The sequence below is a fragment of the Pollicipes pollicipes genome, unplaced genomic scaffold (assembly GCF_011947565.3).
Source record: "Pollicipes pollicipes isolate AB1234 unplaced genomic scaffold, Ppol_2.1 Scaffold_5724;HRSCAF=6776_pilon_pilon_pilon, whole genome shotgun sequence".
Taxonomy (NCBI): domain Eukaryota; kingdom Metazoa; phylum Arthropoda; class Thecostraca; order Pollicipedomorpha; family Pollicipedidae; genus Pollicipes; species Pollicipes pollicipes.
Genome location: NW_023596746.1, coordinates 43,366,486 through 43,387,718, shown reverse-complemented (window position 1 = coordinate 43,387,718; position 21,233 = coordinate 43,366,486). Strand labels below are relative to the sequence as shown.

Below are 21,233 nucleotides of genomic sequence, written 5' to 3'. Positions count from 1 at the left end.
GCCGGTGCTGCCAGCGAAGGCCAGTTCCAGAGAATCATTCAATTTAATGCGCCAACGGAGTGCTAGACAAAGCCATATATATCTGAGAGAGGCTCTTCGACAAAACACCAACTGAATTTAGAACCACAACAAATTTCATTGGCCTGGAGTCAGCAGGGATGAAGGTGTCAGACCGAGGTCCAAACGAACCTTTTTTCTCGAGAGCTTACTATATGAGGTGGTTTCTGGCGCTCCTTTCAAATCTATAAATAACAGAGACCGTAAAATACATGCTCCATGGACTTTGTATAGGTCAGATTGGGTCACAGACCTAAAATGATCACGGCCAACATTTTGGTTTTAGGAACACACGACTCGGCGTGATCCCTAACGCTCGTTTCAATGGCAAAATAGCAGCAATCTCGTAATTTTTGTCACTTAACCTTTTTCAAGATAACAAAGGGTTGCTGATCTTAAAAACACCATTGAACTTTTGCTTAGAACAGCTATCTGAGTTCACGGTGGTTGCATGAAGAGGTCTGAGGGACTTTGGACACCCACCTTGAGTTTGACCTTGTTTGACCTTATTGAACCCTAGATCACAGCCTAAAAACGCCAAATTACGACATAACTGAGTTTATATGCAGGCAAAGCCACCCCATGAATTTGGTGATACTGGCTGTCTTAGTTTCCGAGATCTCAGGGGGTCAAATTGCCCCCCACATGAGCGAAGGGTGTTTAACCGGCCACCCGGGCGCGTGTTCAGGATGTGCATGTAACGTCCTGCGTATTTTCGGGCTTTTTGTCAGACGGGCTCACCATAAGTCTACCCACGAGCCATGCTGTCATTACACCTACGCTATCACTGACGATGCATGTACGGCGCCTTTGCTCGCAATGCCATTCGGCAGAGTGGCGTTGTGAACTTTCCCAATAAGCTTTACAGCTAAAATGGAAAACTTTTCACACATAACCCCAAAACAACGCCGAAAGTAACCATAAAACTCATCCAGTTGCAGCTGCAGCCATCTCCATGTTTCGGGGGTGAGTACCTTGAAGTCGATCTCTTCCCGTCTGGCCTCCATGGCCTTGAAGAGGTCATTGAGGGCGCGCACCATGATGCCCGGCTGCTCAGGAGTGCCGACCATGGTGTACGTCTTGCCGGCGCCTGCCGATCCACATGTGCTAACTGTCACGCCTGTCAGTCCGCACGTGCTAACTGTCACGCCTGCCAGTCCACATGTGCTAACTGTCACGCCTGTCAGTCCGCACGTGCTAACTGTCACGCCTGTCAGTCCGCATGTGCTAACTGTCACGCCTGTCAGTCCGCACGTGCTAACTGTCACGCCTGTCAGTCCGCACGTGCTAACTGTCACGCCTGTCAGTCCGCACGTGCTAACTGTCACGCCTGTCAGTCCACACGTGCTAACTGTCACGCCTGTCAGTCCACATGTGCTAACTGTCACGCCTGTCAGTCCGCACGTGCTAACTGTCACGCCTGCCAGTCCACACGTGCTAACTGTCACGCCTGTCAGTCCGCACGTGCTAACTGTCACGCCTGCCAGTCCACACGTGCTAACTGTCACGCCTGTCTGTCCGCACGTGCTAACCGTGACGCCTGTCAACGCACACGTACCAACCGCGACGGTTGCCAGCGCACACATACCAACCGTGACGTCTGTCAACGCACACGTACCAACCGCGACGGTTGCCAGCGCACACATACCAACCGTGATGTCTGTCAACGCACACGTACCAACCGCGACGGTTGCCAGCGCACGCATACCAGCCGTGACGTCTGTCAACGCACACGTACCAACCGCGACGGTTGCCAGCGCACACATACCAACCGCCACGCCTGTCAACGCACACATACCAGCCGCCACACCTGTCAACCCATATGTTCCAACCGCGACGCCTGGCCGCCCGCTGGCCGTTTGCAGCTATTATCAGTCCGTTGAATGTCGTTGATACTGTTATCTGTTACGTGTCGTAACTATGTGTAGTATACCTGGTGCACTTGCTGCAATGAGCGTGTAATTATGATCACTTCATGCCATATAATGCCATTTATCATGGCGTGACGAAGTTTGATGACCAGCGTTCGTGTAGAATCAGTGATCCAACGTGGACAGTGGCAATTGCATATGAGCATATCTGAAGATGATTTCAATGATAAGGACAAGCTAGCGCAATATAGTGGCACATGCCTTAAAATACCTTTCGTGACAAGGCACGCGTATTCATATAATTCATATTGCGAGCAATACGCGTGCGTTAACCCTGTCACGACCCGTCCAGTTTGTCCCAGTGCTCACCTGTGGGGCCATAGGCGAACACTGTGGCGTTGAAGCCCTGCAGTACGTCATCTACCAGCCCCCGGGTGGTACGCTCGTACAGCTCTTTCTGCAACACAACCGGTAGAGCTGGTCAGTGCGGGGCAGGCTTTGCGCCGAAACAGTGACCTGGCAGATTGTTGCCATCTGGATGGTTTGTGAGAGTGAAATCCCGGCTCCCCCGTTGTTAGGGTACATGCAGGTGTTCTCCAGCATTACATGGCTCGGCATCTTCAGACCTGTGCTATATGAACTTGAGATGGATGAGGAAATGTTTTAATCTTGTTCTAAAAATCCCTCTTGAAGATGCGACGCCAGATCAAATAAATCCGCAAACAAAGCCTCCCCCTGCGTCCTTACCAACAAGTCATCAGCCCGTTGTCATGTGGACATCACATCAGTCTGGTATCGGCCATTTGGGTGGTAGGAATATCGATATTGTTTTCATGCTATTACATCCCTGGCTCGGGCTTCTCTGCCCCTTGCTCCTCCTCTTGTTCGAAATCAGCCAATCAGTACTGAACCGGGCGGCGGTCAGCCCAGATTCTGAGCGCCCCAGGCTTGCCAGTTGGGCCTGACAGGTCAGATGGCTGGGGTCAGGGTCAAGGGGCAACGGATAAGCACCGACGGATTGTGTGCGGGGGCCGCCGGAGGACCAGGGTTCTGGTAGCACCACGTCCTGCACATCCCGCTGGATGAATTTTGGAACGCTGGGATATCAGGTTATGTAACATGAAGCTAGAGTGAATCGATAAATGTGCGTAAATAACCACATTTCACACAAGTAGCCCAATATGCATACACATAAAATGCAAACACGGCACGAGGATTAACTAACTCAGCCGGCGCCTTAGCCATAGAGTGAACACTGCGAAAGTGCCATTGATGTTTTCTGTCATATTGGGTCATCTGAGGTCACCAAAGCGTCATTGGCAAGACCACCAAGCTACAGCTAAGCAACCTTCCACTTTATCCCATCGGAACTGGCCAGGGCGAGCAAATCAAAGGCGCATACTCACGAAGACATGACCTTAAGCAGAAGGCCAAAAGCACATATCATGAGTATGTAACTGCTACGCTTCAAATTAATTCCAAAAATGACATACTGAACATGACAGCGTAGGCACCTACTGGATATATCGGCAATATCGGCCATATTCCCAAACAGGTGGTCAGGCGGGGTGCGAGTGAGCATACAGCTGTAAGAAGCCGGCCATCGCTGCTGCAATGGGCGGCGTGGCGCGGCGCCTGCTTCGAGGCCTGCTCGGCCCGCCGGTCTGTGACCGTGGCTTGAGCGCCGGTAACACCGCATACAGCTGTAAGAAGCTGGCCATCGCTGCTGCAATGGGCGGCGTGGCGCGGCGCCTGCTTCGAGGCCTGCTCGGCCCGCCGGTCTGTGACCGTGGCTTGAGCGCCGGTGACACCGCATACAGCTGTAAGAAGCCGGCCATCGCTGCTGCAATGGGCGGCGTGGCGCGGCGCCTGCTTCGAGGCCTGCTCGGCCCGCCGGTCTGTGACCGTGGCTTGAGCGCCGCTAACACCGCATACAGCTGTAAGAAGCCGGCCATCGCTGCTGCAATGGGCGGCGTGGCGCGGCGCCTGCTTCGAGGCCTGCTCGGCCCGCCGGTCTGTGACCGTGGCTTGAGCGCCGCTAACACCGCTGCTCGCAGACGTGCGTCCGAGTAAGGTTAAACGCGGGCTCGAATCTGGACTCCGGGTACTCAGGCTCAAGGGAATATATTTTCCTTGCAGAGAAATGATATTCAGACTCTGGCACCTGCGTGCGAGAAAAGGAAGGATTTGGAGGGCTCAAATCAGAAAGTATTGGCTCAGATCAGAGAGATTTAGTTCATTGGGAAGACGTTACGTAAACCTCTGGCTAATCAGCGGCGGCTCATGGTGAGGCCGAGCAGAGGTCAGGCAGGGGGCGCGAACGAGGGGTCAGTCGGGTCCTAGCTCCCGACTGACGACAGTCGAGTCCTAGCTCCCGACTGACGACAGTCGGATCCTAGCTCCGGAATGACCAGATAAGCGATACATGTGTGTCCCCGTCCCCCTTTTGAGCCGCTGGAAGCGGCAAAAGGGTTGGTGCCCTATCTCACCTACGGCCGACGGCTCGGGCCACTCCCCGAGGGCCACAATCATATCCTACTACCAAGCCCCACTGAAGGCTCAATGACAATGAGCTCCGCTGCCGCCCCGGGAGATGTGCATGCATACTGATATTGGGCTTGTGAAATAGCAGTGTGGTTGGAGTGAGTTGGAGCGGTCCCCAGAATAACGTGGGTGAATTAGAGCGGTGTCTGGCATAACAGTTTTAATGCAATGTCACCTTGCTTTTACGCCTCTTCCTTGCATTTTTCGGGTTGCTATAACTTTGTATCTGACCATCTCTAGCCCTGGCAATGTGACATGAACAATATTTTTGTCTTGGGTGACCTCGTGTGGAGCTGATCAGCTTTCAGCTCCGGGACTACCGGCTCATACACAGACTCGGACGAGGACCAGTCTGGGATGACCCGGGTCTATGGCTCCATCGCCGAAGGTCAAGCTCCGACCTGGAACCACTAGTCGTGGGCGTGACCGTACTCGGCCTCGGACTCGTGCTGTATGTCAGGGTCAGACCCGCGACGCCAGGACTCGCGCTTCGGATTCTGGACTCGGATTCATGCTCGGCTGGTTGATGAATTGACACGTGGTTGCCGCATGACCAAAAGATCAGGAACGCCCGCAAGAGGGAATCATGCTGTACCCCTGCCTTCAGCAAAAGCAAGGGTTCCTCACACTGGGCCTATGGCATTGAAACAAGAATTTTCGTAGAGCGCCTTGTTTCTCACTGTTCATTACAGCATGCCAAAACGTCCAGTGACACAAAGCGGCCAACAAGCGACAAGGCACCTGCATCTCAAGTAGTTCACTTCAGAGCCTCTGAGCCTGTGAATATCTCTCAGGGCGGCCAAGCGCTGGAACCGACCCACACCGAGCTCGCGGTGCTTTCTCGGCAGGCCGTGCACCCGTGCCGTGATGACGGCCGGCGGCGGCACATCAAGCATTCCCCCTGTGCCGTGATACCGACCAGCCGTGGGCACATTAGGTATCCCCCCCCCCCCCCAGGGTAAGTGTAGGCATACATTTTCTCACTTTCTTCTTCGCGCGCCATCCGTGCGGGATCGGTGAAGCTTGCCCAGAGGAACGTGGGACGGCGAGCAAGCCGGCAGTGGCCAGGAATTCCACCAGCCCAACTACCCAGCGGAGCTTGGGACGGCGAGCAAGCCGGCCCTGGCCAGGAATTCCACCCGCCCAACCCAACACGACCATGAGGTCGAGCGGGGCCTGAGAGCTAAACGCGGACCCGTCCGACGCTCCGGCCGATCAGCCCACAGTGTTGACCGGATCTTCATGGAATACGGTGTGTGTCGCCCGGCCAGGTGGGGTAAGCCGCCGTTTTCCCTGGCGGAACGGCTATGACGGTGACCTCTTCTACCGAAATGGACCATCACGCCACAGGAGAACGCCTACCCTCCGCAGACCGATCAAGACTAATGGACGCGAAAGTTAGATCTCCGGCGACGCAACATGCGTATAGGAATGTTTAACTACCATGCTGTGAGGATGTTTGCCGCTTCAACCCAAGAACCCCGCCGCCCCGGCGCCGCCATCACCCCAGCCGGCGTTAGACGCGCCACGCCGCGTGGGAACTGGGCCACAGGGGTGCGCGTAGGGCCCGCCCAAGGCGCGAGCGGGCGGGCCCTGGGACGGCCCGCCCGACTCCTTGCGTCGTCGCCAGAGACACCACGCTCGAGATCTGGCCCACGGGCACGTTGGCGCCGGACTCAGCGGAAGCAGCGCTGGCCGGTCTGGTGACACATTGGACGGAGGAGGAAAGGCGGCAAATTTATCGGTTTATGCGCAAAAGCGAAGGCGGGCTGATCGAGTTGAAAGATTCATGGAAAATTATAAATCATGCAAGAGGCCTAAACAGGGGTCTTTCGAGGGAGCCCCGAAGAGGTGCTGAAAGAGAGAGAGGGAGGGGTTTTTCGAGGGGGGTCCCGAGGAGGCGCTGGAGGAGAGAGGAGTCTCCCGGAGTATCCCAAGGAGTGAGGAGCGCGGAAGAAAAGTGGTGGTGACAGTCGGGAGGCGACATCTGGCTCCGCGGACGACACGACACCGGCGACAACATGCACGTATGAGTCCACAGGCTGTTGTCCCAATTCCTCCCGGGCCATGGACGGCTGGCGCTCCCGTGCCCCTTGACCCATCCCTACCGGGCAGGCGCAGGCCACGGCCACCTCTTCTCTTCCGCACAGTTAAGGAGCGTGGAGGGCACTGGCCATGCGACCCTCCCGGCCGGACAATGTATCTCGGGCGCGCTCCCATCATTAAAGAGAGGGGGGAGGCATGACGTGTCACGTGACGAGTCTATGCCTTAGTGATGTTCTTTTTTGGTAAACGCCGGTGTCAGTCCGCGTTTTAAATGATTTAGCGTGGAGGCGAGGCTGGAAGTGATTCGGCCAGGCGGTGACAGGGCACTCGCGCCCGGCGTGGCTGAGCATGGTGTCCGAGGCGCATGGCGCGCGCTTCGGCGCGACGGCTCGCCCATTAGCCTGCGCCGGGGCTACCTAGATTTTTGCCGTTGGAGGCGGCCACGTGGAGCCGCAGCGCCTGTCTCGCGGCCCTCGCTCTCCCGCGTCGCGACTAGGAGCGGCGTATGGGCCACCCCTACATGTTCCTGAAGGTGTCCTTTGATTATGGTGTAAATTAGTGGAGCGGTTTGTTTTTCTTACATTCGTTTAAATAGAGTTTTTCCTAAGCAATCGATGAGGTCAATTTCCGCCGGGCTGTCAGACCTTTGTTCGATACGCAACACGCCGTTCTCTCCCGAAGATCGAATAGTATAGCGACCGAAACCAAAGGATGACAGGTGCGGAACGCGCCCGAGCAGCACGGCGCGACTAGGGCAGGGCTGAGAAGCCAGACGACCGCCGTCCTGCTTTTACGTAGGTGTGCGTTTGTGGGGAGACTGGACTCAAAGGCACGGTCTCGCTTTTTTACTAAGAGACGGTTGACCCGTTTTGGTGTTTCTCGCTTGACCCTGGGCGTGACGGCATAAGGAGGCATAGGTCATAGTATGACCCAGGGCCAGTGGGGGCCGCCTGGGATGCCGGATTATGCACGGCGGTAGCTGGATCTATCTGTTGGTGTACCATGTCTTGGGAGAGAGCAAGACACAGCCTGCTCTTTTCCGAGGTTGTATATGCCAGACCTTATGAGCGCTTGATGGGGGTATGTTTGGGACGGATAGAGATCCCGTCATCGACGCCCATAGGAAGGGCGGCGAGGAACCAGGTCGCAGACCAGGCCGGTCAGGCCGAGTCTCCAGAGCCGGCCGAGGAGACCGCGAAGCGTGAACGCAGGTCACACCGGGCGTTCGTCTGCTGAGGGGCTCCATCGTCACATCGGGCGCGCTGTCTGCCTCCAGGCCTCTGAGGGACGCGCCGTGGGGCGGTGCCCTGCAAATCTCGCTCCGGCAGGCGGGAGGCGAGGGCGCGGAGGCGACGCCTCCGCGCTGGACGACGGGCTGCCTAAGGCTCGTGCGCGGCAGCGGGTGGCTGTGAAGGGTGGGCGTGGCCAAATGAATGATGGGACGCCCTCCGTGGACGGAACGCGGGAAGCGTCGTCGGAGCAGGGAGCAGTCACCCCGGAGGTGAGGCGAGGGAGCGAGTCGCCGTCCAGCTTCGGACACCTGATGTCGGCCCAGTAGCCGAGTCGGTGCCGAGATGACAGGCTAGCATTATACATTCGAAATAAGGCTTAAACGTGGCTTTATTGAATGTCTAAAATGTGATAAACGCATTTCAGTTAGCTTAACGAGGACTCGCGCAGACGAGCTAAATATATGCGCTGGATATGCGCTGGATAAAAGGGAGTCCCTATTCGCTAGCGAACCAAGAATGAGTGGGGTGACGTGGGCGCCAGCGCATGCGTATGCTTTAAGTGAGTGTGGTGGGGCGCCGAATGCATGGAGTCTGCGGGGATACGTTAAGGCCGAAGGGGCTCTCAGGGTTGTTATCCAGCGGGCTCTTGTCAATGTAATTCGCCAGTTGCGCGGGACCCTTGCCAGTTCGGCGCATTATGAGTGCATCCAGTTCCGTTTTTGCCCAGTTTAAATATGATCATAAGCTAAAAAGGTGGAGGTGGGGAATCGCGGGTAAGGGCGCACAGCCGTGTGCGGGGAAACAGCGGTTCATAGGCCATGACCGGTCCCACCAGCCGCCAATGATCCGGTCACCCACTTCATCCTAGCTCTCTGGCTCACATGAGTGTGTGTTGATGTTGGGTGTACCAGAGTCACAACATGCCGCGTCGTGCGATAAAACCATCTGGCTCGTATGCTGACCAATGGGCTCCTCAGTACAAATTCGCTCCTGCGTGGGGGGGGGGGGGAGGCGTGGCCGCAGCAGCCGGGGACGCACAAACATCCAGCAGCGGCCAGGTAGCAGCGCAGCGCAGCTCCCTCCCCCCTCGCGCACACCTTAGCAACATTGGGCTGGCCGGAAAACACACGCAGGTGATTATTGCCGCCAAGGCGTGGGCGGCGCTCGCCGGCTGTTCATCGATGGTCCCCGTTCAGCTATCATCACGAGGGCAATACATCGCCAGCTGGGAGCATACTGCGGTCCGGCGCAGGCGGCCCTCGCGGAGCAAATGGAACGGGTTCCATCGCCGGCCTAATGGAACGGGTTCCATCGCCGGCCCCATAGCGCGACGTTTGCTGGGGCCATAAGACACCTGCAACCAATCAAACAGAAAACAGGACACTCTTTGCCGGGGTCTTTATCTGCTGCACTCATGCGGAGATGAGGGTCATTTTTGGGAGCTGTTGGGGTCCGGTCGTCTCACCGGACCACTTGCGAAACGGACGGACGACCACTTCTTACGAGAATCCTGTGAGCGAGCTTAGAAGAGCGTGCAAGTATGTGCAACCTATTGACGCTCTCTTCTGCAACTTGCTGCCCATCATGCTTGGTTCCAAACACATTACGAGCGGCTGTTAATCCCCGTTGCAGGAGCTAGATCATAAAAGTTACCCTTCCCCCAGGCGAGTTTTCGTCTAAAGACAATAAATCACCGAAGAAATTCGAAAGACGTTAAAACAAACATATTAAGAGGATTACTCCTCATTTGTATGGGGCTTTGAACTGAAATAGCATTCCTGAAGATCAATCATTACGTGCAGTTCACAGTCCTGCTCTTCCCAAGACCTAAGCCCCATTAGTTTCTGAACAACACGCCCGCAAGATGTGCGTACTAATTCGGGGAGACTATTTCAAGGACACTCAGACATCCATGACGCCATAATAACCTCATTCAAATCCTGACATTCCATTGGTCACACGGTGATCAGGCAGAAAAAAATAATTGCCGAGTCGTTCATATCTGGCGTTCGTGAGCACTGTTTCCAGATATAACGGCCGTCGATTGGCTCTGGGTCAGTGCCGTGCAAGGTATGATGACTTAATCAACCATGACGTATTGAGGAGCTTGAGTACGAAACAGAGAAGTTGTGTTGCCCAGAACAGTCTTTTCCACTTAAAAGGATGCCAATAGGTATAAGTGAGCTAATGTTGTCATGTCTGATATTTGCTTCAGTATGGTAAAATGTGGAACATTCCCTTTAAATAGTGAGTTGCCGTGGTCAATGTGTTTTGACGAAACCACAATACACTTTCTATATATGTAGGTGCCTGCTTTTATGAGCAGGAGCAGTCAGTGGCCTCGTGGTCAAGTAACACAGTTAAGTGTCTCAAACGGGGGCATCGATCCTAATTCAAGCCACTTGGTGGCATGCAAGGCGATTATCTTTCGATCGGTGTTGAGCAAAGCCGGGTCACGGAACTTCATGTGAGCTCTAAATCCCATTGTAAATATCTAGGAAGTGGTAGCGCAACGTCCTATGCCACACTAGATTAATAGGCAGCCATTCCACAAAACGTGTTCCGTATCGCTGGATAATGATCTGACCTACTTTCGGTTGGATATAGGGCATCAAAACAGCTCTGTTTTGGGCCTCATATTGACATGACTTGGCTCTCAGATGTTTACATTTCTTTGTTCGTAAAAACGGGCCAGTCCTGTTGACGTTAGCGTGAATTTGCATCAAAGCTGTGACAATGCAGGTGATGCACTAATGCATGGTGGCAACTAACCTGGGTCGAATGCTCTCCAAACGCCATGTCGTAGACAAATTGTTTTTCGTGGCGACGCTTCTGACGAAGCACGTCTTTCTTGTCCCCGTCATTTTCCTGCAGTGTAATCATCTGAAACACAGAATAGACAGGAGCTAAATGTACTCGGTTCGTTAAGTGCGGTGTATTTAGAATAGGCCACTTTCTTCCTTTGTAAATACTACGGCCAAGCACACAGATTAAGAAGCTCTCACCCATTTCCCAAAGGTGAGCAGCTTTACCTTTGGCTCAATGTCATCACACGTGGACGGCCAGCCAGTCAGCAGCGGCCACCGGCAACCCGGCAAATCGACAATTTGTGATTCACAACAGGAGACCTTTCGCCAGGTGCACGGAGGCAGGTCAACACCAGCCATGCGGCACGACACTTCAAGCTGACGCACCTTATTGTCGAGCGCGTCTGCTACTCTTCCGCGCGCTCTCTCGTTGGGCGCCAGAGGACGTACGCGCACTGCCACCTAAAACGGAATAACTGCCGTAAAAAGCAAGGCGCGATGATCTGAGGCGGGGGCAGAGACGGAAAACACGGCCGAGAGGGTGACGTCACTCCGACTTGGATACACACACGAGTGCCGTCGCATAGTTTGGCCCTGTGCGTGTATGAAATACCGTGCGCATGTATCCGAATATGCAACGAATGATTAGGCTCGATGCACTTTATTTTCCGGCATGGATATTTGGCATATCAGGCCAACACTAATCTGTGCGAGCGGCGTCAACATCACGCACTCGCTGGAGGTAAAGGCAGCAATCTGCATTCCCACGCCCGGACGTCCCGTCACCTCCAGCTGTGACGGCGCCACCATTCTGGGGATATCGCCGCGTGCTTACACTGTCGACCACTGCAATACACTGCGGCTCCTGATTAGCAGACCTGATTTTTTTCGGTAACGGACGATCCATGAGATCCCAGAATTGCGCTCCATCAGTCACAGGACTCCAAATACCAACACTCGCTAACTCCGCAACGGTCAAGGTGCTTTGCTCAGTTGGTTGACGAGTATCAATAACCACTGAAGAGTATCAATGATCAGGCTTGTGCTTGACTTTGTTTGGCTCGATTTGATCCTGTATCCGATTCAAAGTAAACGGAGCTAAATCTGAATATCGTCCAAAGCGATTGCTAGCACTTGAAATTGAATCCAAATTAAAACCTCGGACGGTTAGATTGCTTAGTCTTATTGGAATTATGGTTCAAAGTCGAGACTAGGTTTTTCAGATGTTACAGCTGGTACATAGGTGAGGTATTAAATTTGGTTGCATGTTTGAATGCCTAGTGCGTGACTTATTTTAGTCAGATATATGGACGATTGGCGGTGGCGTATTGACTGCAGCTCTCTTGTATACGGAAGTGTTCAAGATGACTGGAGCTGACATTAAAACCTTAGGTGTGACTTACACTACGACGAGCAGGCACGCTGGAATGTCAAGTCAAGCACCCTTGTGAATGTGTTAAACGTCACACTTTTTCTTACGACGTCAATTGCTTCTGATGTATGTCCAACGTACATTCCACGCGCTCAAAAAGTGTTACGTTAACAGAACATCACATCTCCAAGAAAAGCTGTTTAATAAATAGCGACATTGTGTTCCAAGGTAGATACAGATATCAACAGAAAATTGGCGATGGACGCAGCTCATGACACTTAATTACCAATGACCGTACCTAGAAGTCACACGTTTCAGAAGTTACAATAGTGTGAAAAACAAATGCGCGTAACCACGGAAGTAGCTGGATTCTCATGATACGGCATGGCACCAGAATCATTTGCCTGTAACTTTCATGGCACTACTTAAAGAGAGTGTTCCACATTTGTGTGGGGTTTTAAACTGAAATAGCCATCCTGAAAATCGTTTGGTGCGGCTCACAGCCCTGCCCTCCTTTAACGGAATGCTCCACATTTGAAGATTTCAAAGCAAGCATTAGATATCATGAAAAAGCTCACTTATAACTTCACATATCTTAAATAGAAAAGGCTGCTATAGACAACACACTTCCTCCGCTTAGCAAATACGCTCCTTGATGCGCCATTGTGTGCTTATTTCATTGTCCATGCACACTAGAGATTAAGAGCCAAATGACGGCCGCTTTATCCGAAAGTCGAGCTCACGAACGCCAGATATGAACGGATTGACGATTATGTTTTCATTGGCCTTGATCGCCGTATAACCAACGGAAAGATACCACTCGAATGACGTTATTTTCGCGGCATGGATGCCTGGGTGAACGTGCATAGTCTCCTTGAAATGGTATGCACCCCTTCGTGGGCGTGTCGCTCAGAGACTAAAATGGTGTTTAGGTCTTAAGGACAGGCTTGTGAACTCTGCCAAATGATCTTCAAGATTGCTATTTATGTTCAAACCCCCCAACAAATGTGGAACACTCCCTTTTATATATCAAATCCTCCAGTTTCTGAGCTACACACCCACGAAGATGTGCACACCATATGCGTAGGCTATCTCAAGTTTACTCAGACATGACTGGCGGCACAAAAACTTGAATAAAAGTTTCAACCCGATTGGCCACGCGGCGTTCAAGGCCAAGAAGAATGTATGTCGTAATGTCGTGTCGTTTATGTCTGTTGTTCGCGAGCACAATTTCTAGGTCTCCATATTTAACGGACTTCAATTGGTTATCGATCAAGGTCGTGCAGCCAGTGCAAAATTTAAACACAATTCACATGTTGTTCTACATAATGCATCATACAAGAAGCTGGACATCGGTGCCAGATATTACGCAAACAAGACTTGTAATCGAATCGCCTAGCCGGGCTGGACACGAATAGCGCCATAACCGAGCATGTGAGTGCGAGTAAATACCTTCAACTCGTGGACAAATATGCAAAAACACCACGAGAAAGGGCCAAATCGCGAAGACCATAACGACATTTGTTTCGGCAAACATGTCCCGGATCGCCAATGCAATATCTAGGCGGGTTGAATTACCACAAGCTACGGTGACAATTTTACACGGCCAGTTTGGCAGCACCTCTAACATCATACAGACGATCTACGACGCAATGAAACAATGAATATTGAGGAATATATTGACTAGATAAGAAATTATGCCGTCTAGAGCAGTCTTTTTCACTTAGAAGCGTACCAGTAGTTATAAGTGAGCTTATTTCATCAGATATGAAGCTTGTTTTAATCCCATCAAATGTAAAATGTGCCCTTGAAAGTTGAGTATCATTTATGCGCTGAGATTTAAACCAAGTCAGCGTTAATGCCGTCCCTAGCACGGCCCCCAAAAGGTGCCAGGAGGCAGCCCCTACCCCATCCCTATGCTCGTTAACATAACAATGTCAATGTCCACCACTGTTTTCCCATAATTCATATATCAAGGCACAAACAAACGCTCAAATCTCCCACACGCTTAGAAGCACTGTCCATCCAGACCAAATCGGAAATTGACATAACAGCTCACGGCCTCAAAGCTAACGGACAGAAATAGAATAGAAGTTAAGGATTAGGTTGATCGTTTCGACATTAATGAAAGCATGAATCCCTTCACGAAAAAATCAACTATAGTTACGTTAAATGGTTTATTAACGGATTAATGATTTCACGGATTCGTGCCCACCCATGCTAATGCATTCGTTGGCGTATTCAAATGCTGGCCTCTGGACTCAGCGCTGGTTCTTGTATGTGTACGTGGAGTTGTCACCAGAATACTTTGTGCAACGCGAGACGGGCGAGATGGCAATATACGTCAGAGTTTACATTTTTTATCATGCAGACCATGCAGAACCTAAGCAAATAGGCCAAACACATCTGGGGACGCATACCAATGCGTATATTAAACACGTTGGTCTGTCTTTAATGCAATTTTTCCAGGCAGAAGTTCACCGATGACAAGGACTGGTAATTGACTGAACATGGGATTTGAGCTGGCCAGGCGTTTCAGCTGACACAATCGATGCATTTGAAATTTTAATAGGGCTTTTGTGACTGTTGCCAAGGTATTGCGGAGAATTACATTGGCCCACACGCCTATATACTATTCGTGACCTGATTTGTCTGGCCTTAGGCCACAATCGGTGCTTTCGAGTCCAGCTTCGGAAACGAGGATGTTGTCCGCTTGTCGGTCGGTTGCTTGTGCATGTATCAATCGGAAGTGCTGAGATCGTTCTATGCGTTATAGACAGTACTCTTCATTGTGATGCGTTGCCGGCTTTACACGTTATCTACTTTTTTGAAGACGTCTTGCATAATCTCTTAAAAACGCCATTAAAACAACGGTTTACGTGCGAGGGCGCGTTACCGGGTGTGCGGTAAACCAAACGTTTGCCATTGCGATTAGGCATTCCCTCACCAGTCGAAATGTGCTGGTCTCATGTATGTGCGATACCAGTTTCGCGTGACCTCTCTACTCGTCTCTTCTACTCTATACTCGTCTCTACTCTCTGCTCACTTATCAAGATCTGTGCGTGCCGCTCAGGCCCGGATTACGCAGCTCTTTCGCAGCGGAGAAATATTACGTTTTTACTGTTAATGGAACTGGCGAGGTTATCGTAGTTCGAACTTCAGCCTTGTGATGTCTTTGTCCATCGGTTCGGCTCAGCTCGGTCAGAGAGAGACGTGTGGCGATGCAGCGATCTGTATTGGACCGAGTGCCAGAGGCGTACTGCCCCTGCTATCCCAGGGGGGCGCGACACTATATTCAGTCAGGTTAAACAACCACTAATAAGTCAGCTTACACTGGGCTAGCACACACGCACCTATCACGCGTCCGGTACGGTCCGCAACGGGACGGCGGTCGGCGCCCGAGGTGGTGGTTCGAATTCCACCGTGCGGCATAGGCCGCGCCGCGACACGGCAGGGACGGCATGCTGTGCCGCCGGGCCGGCTGAGCGCGCTCACAAGCATCGCGGCAAAATCAAGTCGGATCGAACAGTTTCCGAGCCAATGCTGGAGTATCTATGCAGCACCGCTCAAAGATAATTGTGTAGCTCTTGTTGCAGAACCTTGTGTAAAGCTGCGGTCAGTGGTTGGGGAGACATCAGCTTCTAGAAAGTATAACGGCACGGAAATGCGAATCCCAATTCACACCAACCGCTCCGGACGTAACTAAGAATGAAGCTGCGTGAAAGCATGCAGCCGCACGCTCAAGGTATGATGGATTACACAGGACGACATAAGTGCAGCGTGACGTCAGCCGCACTTTTAAGATAAAGTGGACTAAACAGGACAGCATATGTGCAGCGTGACGTCAGCCGCCCTTTTAAGATAAAGTGGACTAAACAGGACAGCATATGCGCAGTGTGACGTCAGCCGCACTTTTAAGATAAAGTGGACTAAACAGGACAGCATATGTACAGCGTGACGTCAGCCGCACTTTTAAGATAACGTGGACTAAACAGGACAGCATATGTGCAGCGTGACGTCAGCCGCACTCTTAAGATAAAGTGGGCTAAACAGGACGGCATATGCGCAGCGTGACGTCAGCCGCACTCTTAAGATAAAGTGGACTAAACAAGACAGCATATGTGCAGCGTGACGTCAGCCGCACTTTTAAGATAAAGTGGACTTAACAGGACAGCATATGTGCAGCGTGACGTCAGCCGCACTCTTAAGATAAAGTGGATTAAACAGGACGGCGTATGTGCAGCCTGACGTTAGGAAGAACGCATGCCGCTCGGCCCGTTTTAGCCGTTAACTGGAGGACAGTCAGCACACAATTTTGTGTGACTTCACTTTGAGTCTACAGTACACTTGAAAACGTCTTTGAAATCTGCGACACGAAATAACAAGTTACAAGCATGTGGCTGGACCCGGTCTCAGTTATAAACTATGTGATGTGCTGTGCTGCGTCGTGCTGTGCCGTGTTGTCCTGAGTGCTGATCAAGAGTGCTGTGGTCAGGCCAGGCAAGAGTTGGCCACGCGTAGCACTTTGAGAAAATAGATCGAATATTCGTACTGTGGCTTTGCAACTGCATCAATTTGGCTGCGTTGGCATATCAACACTTCGCCGGTCAAAAAACAAACAACAAAGCTATCAACGGCACGTTACCACATTTGCACATTCCAAAATTAGATTGCTGGGGAGCAGCAAATGCTGAAAGGAATGCTTGCTAAGAAGGAGGGATGCCCAAACGTATAGTTTCATGAACAACGGTGTCAACGCTGTCGCGGCAACAGCGGCCTCTATTGGTACTAACATCCTTTTACACACTGTGCATGTGGAACACCATCATCGGTGGGTTTTCCACAAGAGGTTTTCAGTTTTCTCAAACCCGGCTTATGCACTTCACTTATTCCTATACTACACATGATTACAACCCCGGTCGTTACAGTTATAGACGGTGTCCCACCTTGCCTGAAGTGCATACCAAACAAATTAAAAAGATACAGATGCATTCTACCCGTCCAATTTCTTCACCACATCATGTTCTACGTCATGCGGACAAAGCCGAGATATTCCTCCAGACTGGAGAAGTCTCTTGCTATTAGATCCACTGCCTCATTCAGCATTGGACAAGCTCATACAATTTCTCACGCCTGGCCAACAGCCCCACAAACAGGCTCAAATAGTGTCTCGAGGGACATCAGAACGCCATCAGGCTCAGACTCCATATCGGGCACCAGCTCAGACAGCGTCTCATCCAGTACCGAAGAGCGACCACAAAGCCATGAGCCTTACTCACCGTCAGTCGGGAGCTGGCCGAGCCGTCAGCGGCCGGCTGGGCCGGGTCCCGGCGCCCCTGAGCACCCATTGCGCCGCCGCCCCCGCGCGCACAGCCCGCACCCGTGCCCGCGCCGCCACTGACTGCCGCCGCTGATGCAGCCGGCGACGACCGCGACGCCGCAGCGGTAACGTGGCAACTGGGCGACACAAACAGGCGCGGCGAATCGGCGGAGCGGCGGCGGCGGCGCGACCTGGAACGGCCATCACTTATTCAGCGGCTGAAGGTCGCGACCGAGCCGCTGACGCACCCCGGGCGGCGCAGCCTGACCCGGGGACGCACCTCTGGCGGTCAGGAGCGGACGGACTGACCCCGAGGACGCGCCTCTAGCGGGCGGGGGCGGCGCAGCCTGACCCGGGGACGCACCTCTAGCGGTCAGGAGCGGACAGACTGACCCCAAGGACGCGCCTCCAGCGGGCGGGGGCGGACTTTTGACCCGGGGACGCGCCTCAGGCCGGCAGGTTGACCGAGTGGATGCGCCCCGGGCGGGCAGGGGCGGACAGGCTAGCCCAGGTAGCTAGGCTAGCTCGGGTAGCAGGTGGTCTCATGGGCTGACGGAAAGCGCGTTTGCTTGCTTTTAAAGGAGGGGGGACGGGAAGATATTTGGCGTTGCTTGAATGTCCGTAGTTCAAAATGATATAATTTGGATGATTAACGACAGATGTCACGTATATGGGCGAAACGCTAGCAGTAGGTACCTATCGTATTTGCCCCAACAGGGCAGGTGAAGTCATTTTGAAGTACCCATGTTTTGGACCAGGGATCCAGCAATATCAGATCCGTAGTTCGTATCGTATCTATAGCGCTCACATTTGTAGTTGTCAAAACTGCAGCATCTCACTTGGCTCATTCTTCGTACCTACCAAATCCACAGATCAATCACTCCCGTCAGTGTACTTTACCGCACAACTCTCGGACCCGTACTCAACCCAACTTTTAAGAAAACTAATTGCATCTCAGCTTCAACAAAACGGAACACATTCCAAACAAACTCCGCTTTCGACCTAAACGCTAAGTACAACCCTGTCTGTCAGACGGTACTGCACTGTGTGCACACAGTATGGCAACTGTGATAGTTCCCATAATTCTATCAGACAAACCGTCCGGAGACTTACGGCTCCAACATGCATTGGGCTGTGGAAAATCTGGAAATTACGCGACGGATAATTGACACTCCGCAGTATCCCACAACCAAGTCAGCCAAACCTGATTCGAGGCGCCATTCGTATTTCTTCTGTTGAGCCGAGTGGTGCGGTTGCCCGGCGAGCGTGCGCCGCGTGGAGCAAGCGTCGTATAATCATCATTGTTGTAAGGACATATTTTGCAACGTGACGCAACTGACGTCCTGTACCGGGTCGTGAGCGGCAACAATGTCGTTAACGCAAGATAGTGTATGATTTGGATCGTGTCGTAAAGGCCTGGCCGTCGGCCGAGGTCAACACACTGCCTGTTATTATGGATGTGATTTATAAATGAAGCAGCTTGCAGTCCAGTTGTCACAGGACCCAATGCGATTAGCCCGAAACCGCTCCGAGCCACTGACTGAACTGAATAACCAGCCAGTCGCCCGGAGCCCTTCGAGGGCGGGCTTCGATACGACAGGAAGTGACTCCCACCAGCCTGGTCAGCAAACGTAGGATTCCCTGTCAATCGAGCTTCCGCCAAATCGTTGACGCTCAGGTCGTTTCTTACACCTGAATGCAAATGCTAGCGCGAAGAAATCAAAATAAAATTCCAAAAGGGTTAAGTCACACGCTAGCTCGGGCGATAGACCTCAAACCTGTCGACTCAGCGACTCTGTGATGACGTGCGGCAGCCGGTGTACGGCTGCGTCAGTAACGCCGATAGGTCCGATCAACATACACCATTCGCGGCATATCGATGCTACTGCCGTCCCCACGCATGTCGTGGCAGGGATTAACCGTCCTCTGAAAAGAATCCGGCAGTCCGCAGAAGTCGTTCGACAGTAAGACAGTACGTAAAAGAGTGATTTATGCGCTGCATACCCAGTGTTTACACGCGTCAGGTTTCAAACAGGCGCCCTCTAATGGTTCGGTAACACTCGTGCCCGTTGCACGGTCTCGGAGCAGGCACACAACTTCAACATACTGCCGGCCAGGAAAGGACACCACATTTCAGACTAGTCACTTTCATCTACGACCACGCGGGGGCCAAGCAGCGTATCGTTAACAGCGGACATGGCCCTAAGCACGGCACGCAAATTTGGAAAGTTCGACCCACAACACGCGGACGTCTGGACGACTAATATCACCCGTCATTTAAGCACTGCCTTTTTTGTGTTCCAACGAAATCACGAGTAAAATCACTGAGGAGAAAATGTGACACGAAAGTGACTAAAATGAGGATGAACACCTCCACAGTAGGCCTCAATGCGCAAGATCAGTAGTCACAATATAGGTCTTCAGCTTATGCACCGCAAAGTCCAAAATAATCAGCTGCAGTCGCGATATGCACGTGCGGATATCCAGCTTACAGACAGAAAAAAACACTGCGCCAATAAAATACGCGGAGCTTGAGCAGCTTGTCGGGGTCGCGCCACGTATGGACAAAGGCCCATTTTTACCCAAGGCGCAGTGGTCTATTGTGATGAATTTTGGCGATCGTGCCCTTATATTGAGGGTGGGGAGGGGATGGGACACAGAACTGAGAGCCTAGGTCCCTCCAGAGATGCAAATCCCCGCATATCGCCGACATGCACCGCTTTTGGGAGAGCCGCTTGAAGGGCATTCAACATACTTGATCCGGCACCACGTGGACCAAATATGTCAGCCACATTCGAGGCATCTCGCCGGAGGCGGGACGTCTTAGGGGTGTATGTTAGTGAAACAGCACAGCAATTTAACTGTCTTCATCGTGAAGTAATTTGAAAACAACGCCATCGGCCATTTAAACAGAATGGCAGAAGCCTTGAAAAACGCCGCTACCTCACAAATTAACACTTAACCACGCGCTCACATCAAAGGGGAACACATGGGCAAATATGAGCGCGCGAATTTTCTCCACGTCACTACAAGCACGCTACACGAGTACAACCGATACGGCATGGGCAAACAACGAACCGAATCCAATCTCGTAATGGCACTTAAAACCAGGCGAGCGTTCACAATAAAACCACAACACAGCGCGTTATACAAGCGCCACAACAAACGCAAGTCGCTGGCTACTGGCATACACTTGGGAACAATCACTGTTCCCATTTTCAACTACAGACGGTCCCACAAGAGATCCGACTGAATACTGCATCAACACAGACCATTCCGTAATACAGTATTGCACGTGGGTCATGAGCAAGCTCTTCCCTCCTGCGGCGCCAAGAGCCATCTGGCAGCCCGCAGCCATCTGCATCTGGCAGTCATCTGGCAGCCGGCGACCCACACCCGAAGACGCGACGCCATCACAGACAGCGCGGCTGCCGCGCGCACCGGCCGCTTCCGCCACCGCGTGCCGACTGTCCGCAGCGGCAAGGTCCAAGCGAAGACAGGAAGCCACTGGAGCCGCCGAGGATGGCTGGAAGACGCCCAGGAGACACTGCGGACGGCCGCGGAGTGGCGGAAGAATGGTGGCGAGGGAGTGGTGGCGAGGGAGTGGTGGCGGAAGAGCGGAGGCGGAAGAGTGGTGGCGAAGAAGTGGTGACAGTGCCGACACGCAGCCGGCACCGGCCAGGGCCGCGGCAAGCCACGGCGTCATCCAGAAGGCACGTCGGCGTACTCCGGCTCGCGGCGCCGTGGCGACCGGTCGGCGCCGGGACCGTCGGCGTACCGTGCCCCGAGACTGGCGCCGCCCTGCCGCCAGCTCGAGGCGCGGCCGAGCGGCGCCGGGACCGTCGGCGTACCGTGCCCCGAGACTGGTGCCGCCCTGCCGCCAGCTCGAGGTGCGGCCGAGCGGCGCCGGGACCGTCGGCGTACCCCCTGAGACTGGCGCCGCCCTGCCGCCAGCTCGAGGCGCGGCCGAGCGGCGCCGGGACC

The 21,233-nt window shown here is 53.0% G+C and overlaps 1 protein-coding gene across 1 annotated transcript in view; it reads right to left on the bottom strand.

Annotated features, from left to right (window-relative positions):
• LOC119103089 (kinesin-like protein KIF19) overlaps positions 1-17,280 on the bottom strand; it is a gene marked incomplete in the record, with an annotated part of 63,855 nt that extends 46,575 nt beyond the window's left edge. Inside the window, 5 exon segments of the mRNA XM_037226537.1 lie at positions 1,032-1,147; positions 2,298-2,385; positions 10,523-10,633; positions 10,945-11,019; positions 17,209-17,280. Of these exon segments, the coding sequence (XP_037082432.1) occupies positions 1,032-1,147; positions 2,298-2,385; positions 10,523-10,633; positions 10,945-11,019; positions 17,209-17,277 (459 nt within the window).
• Between the last annotated feature and the right edge of the window lie 3,953 nt (positions 17,281-21,233).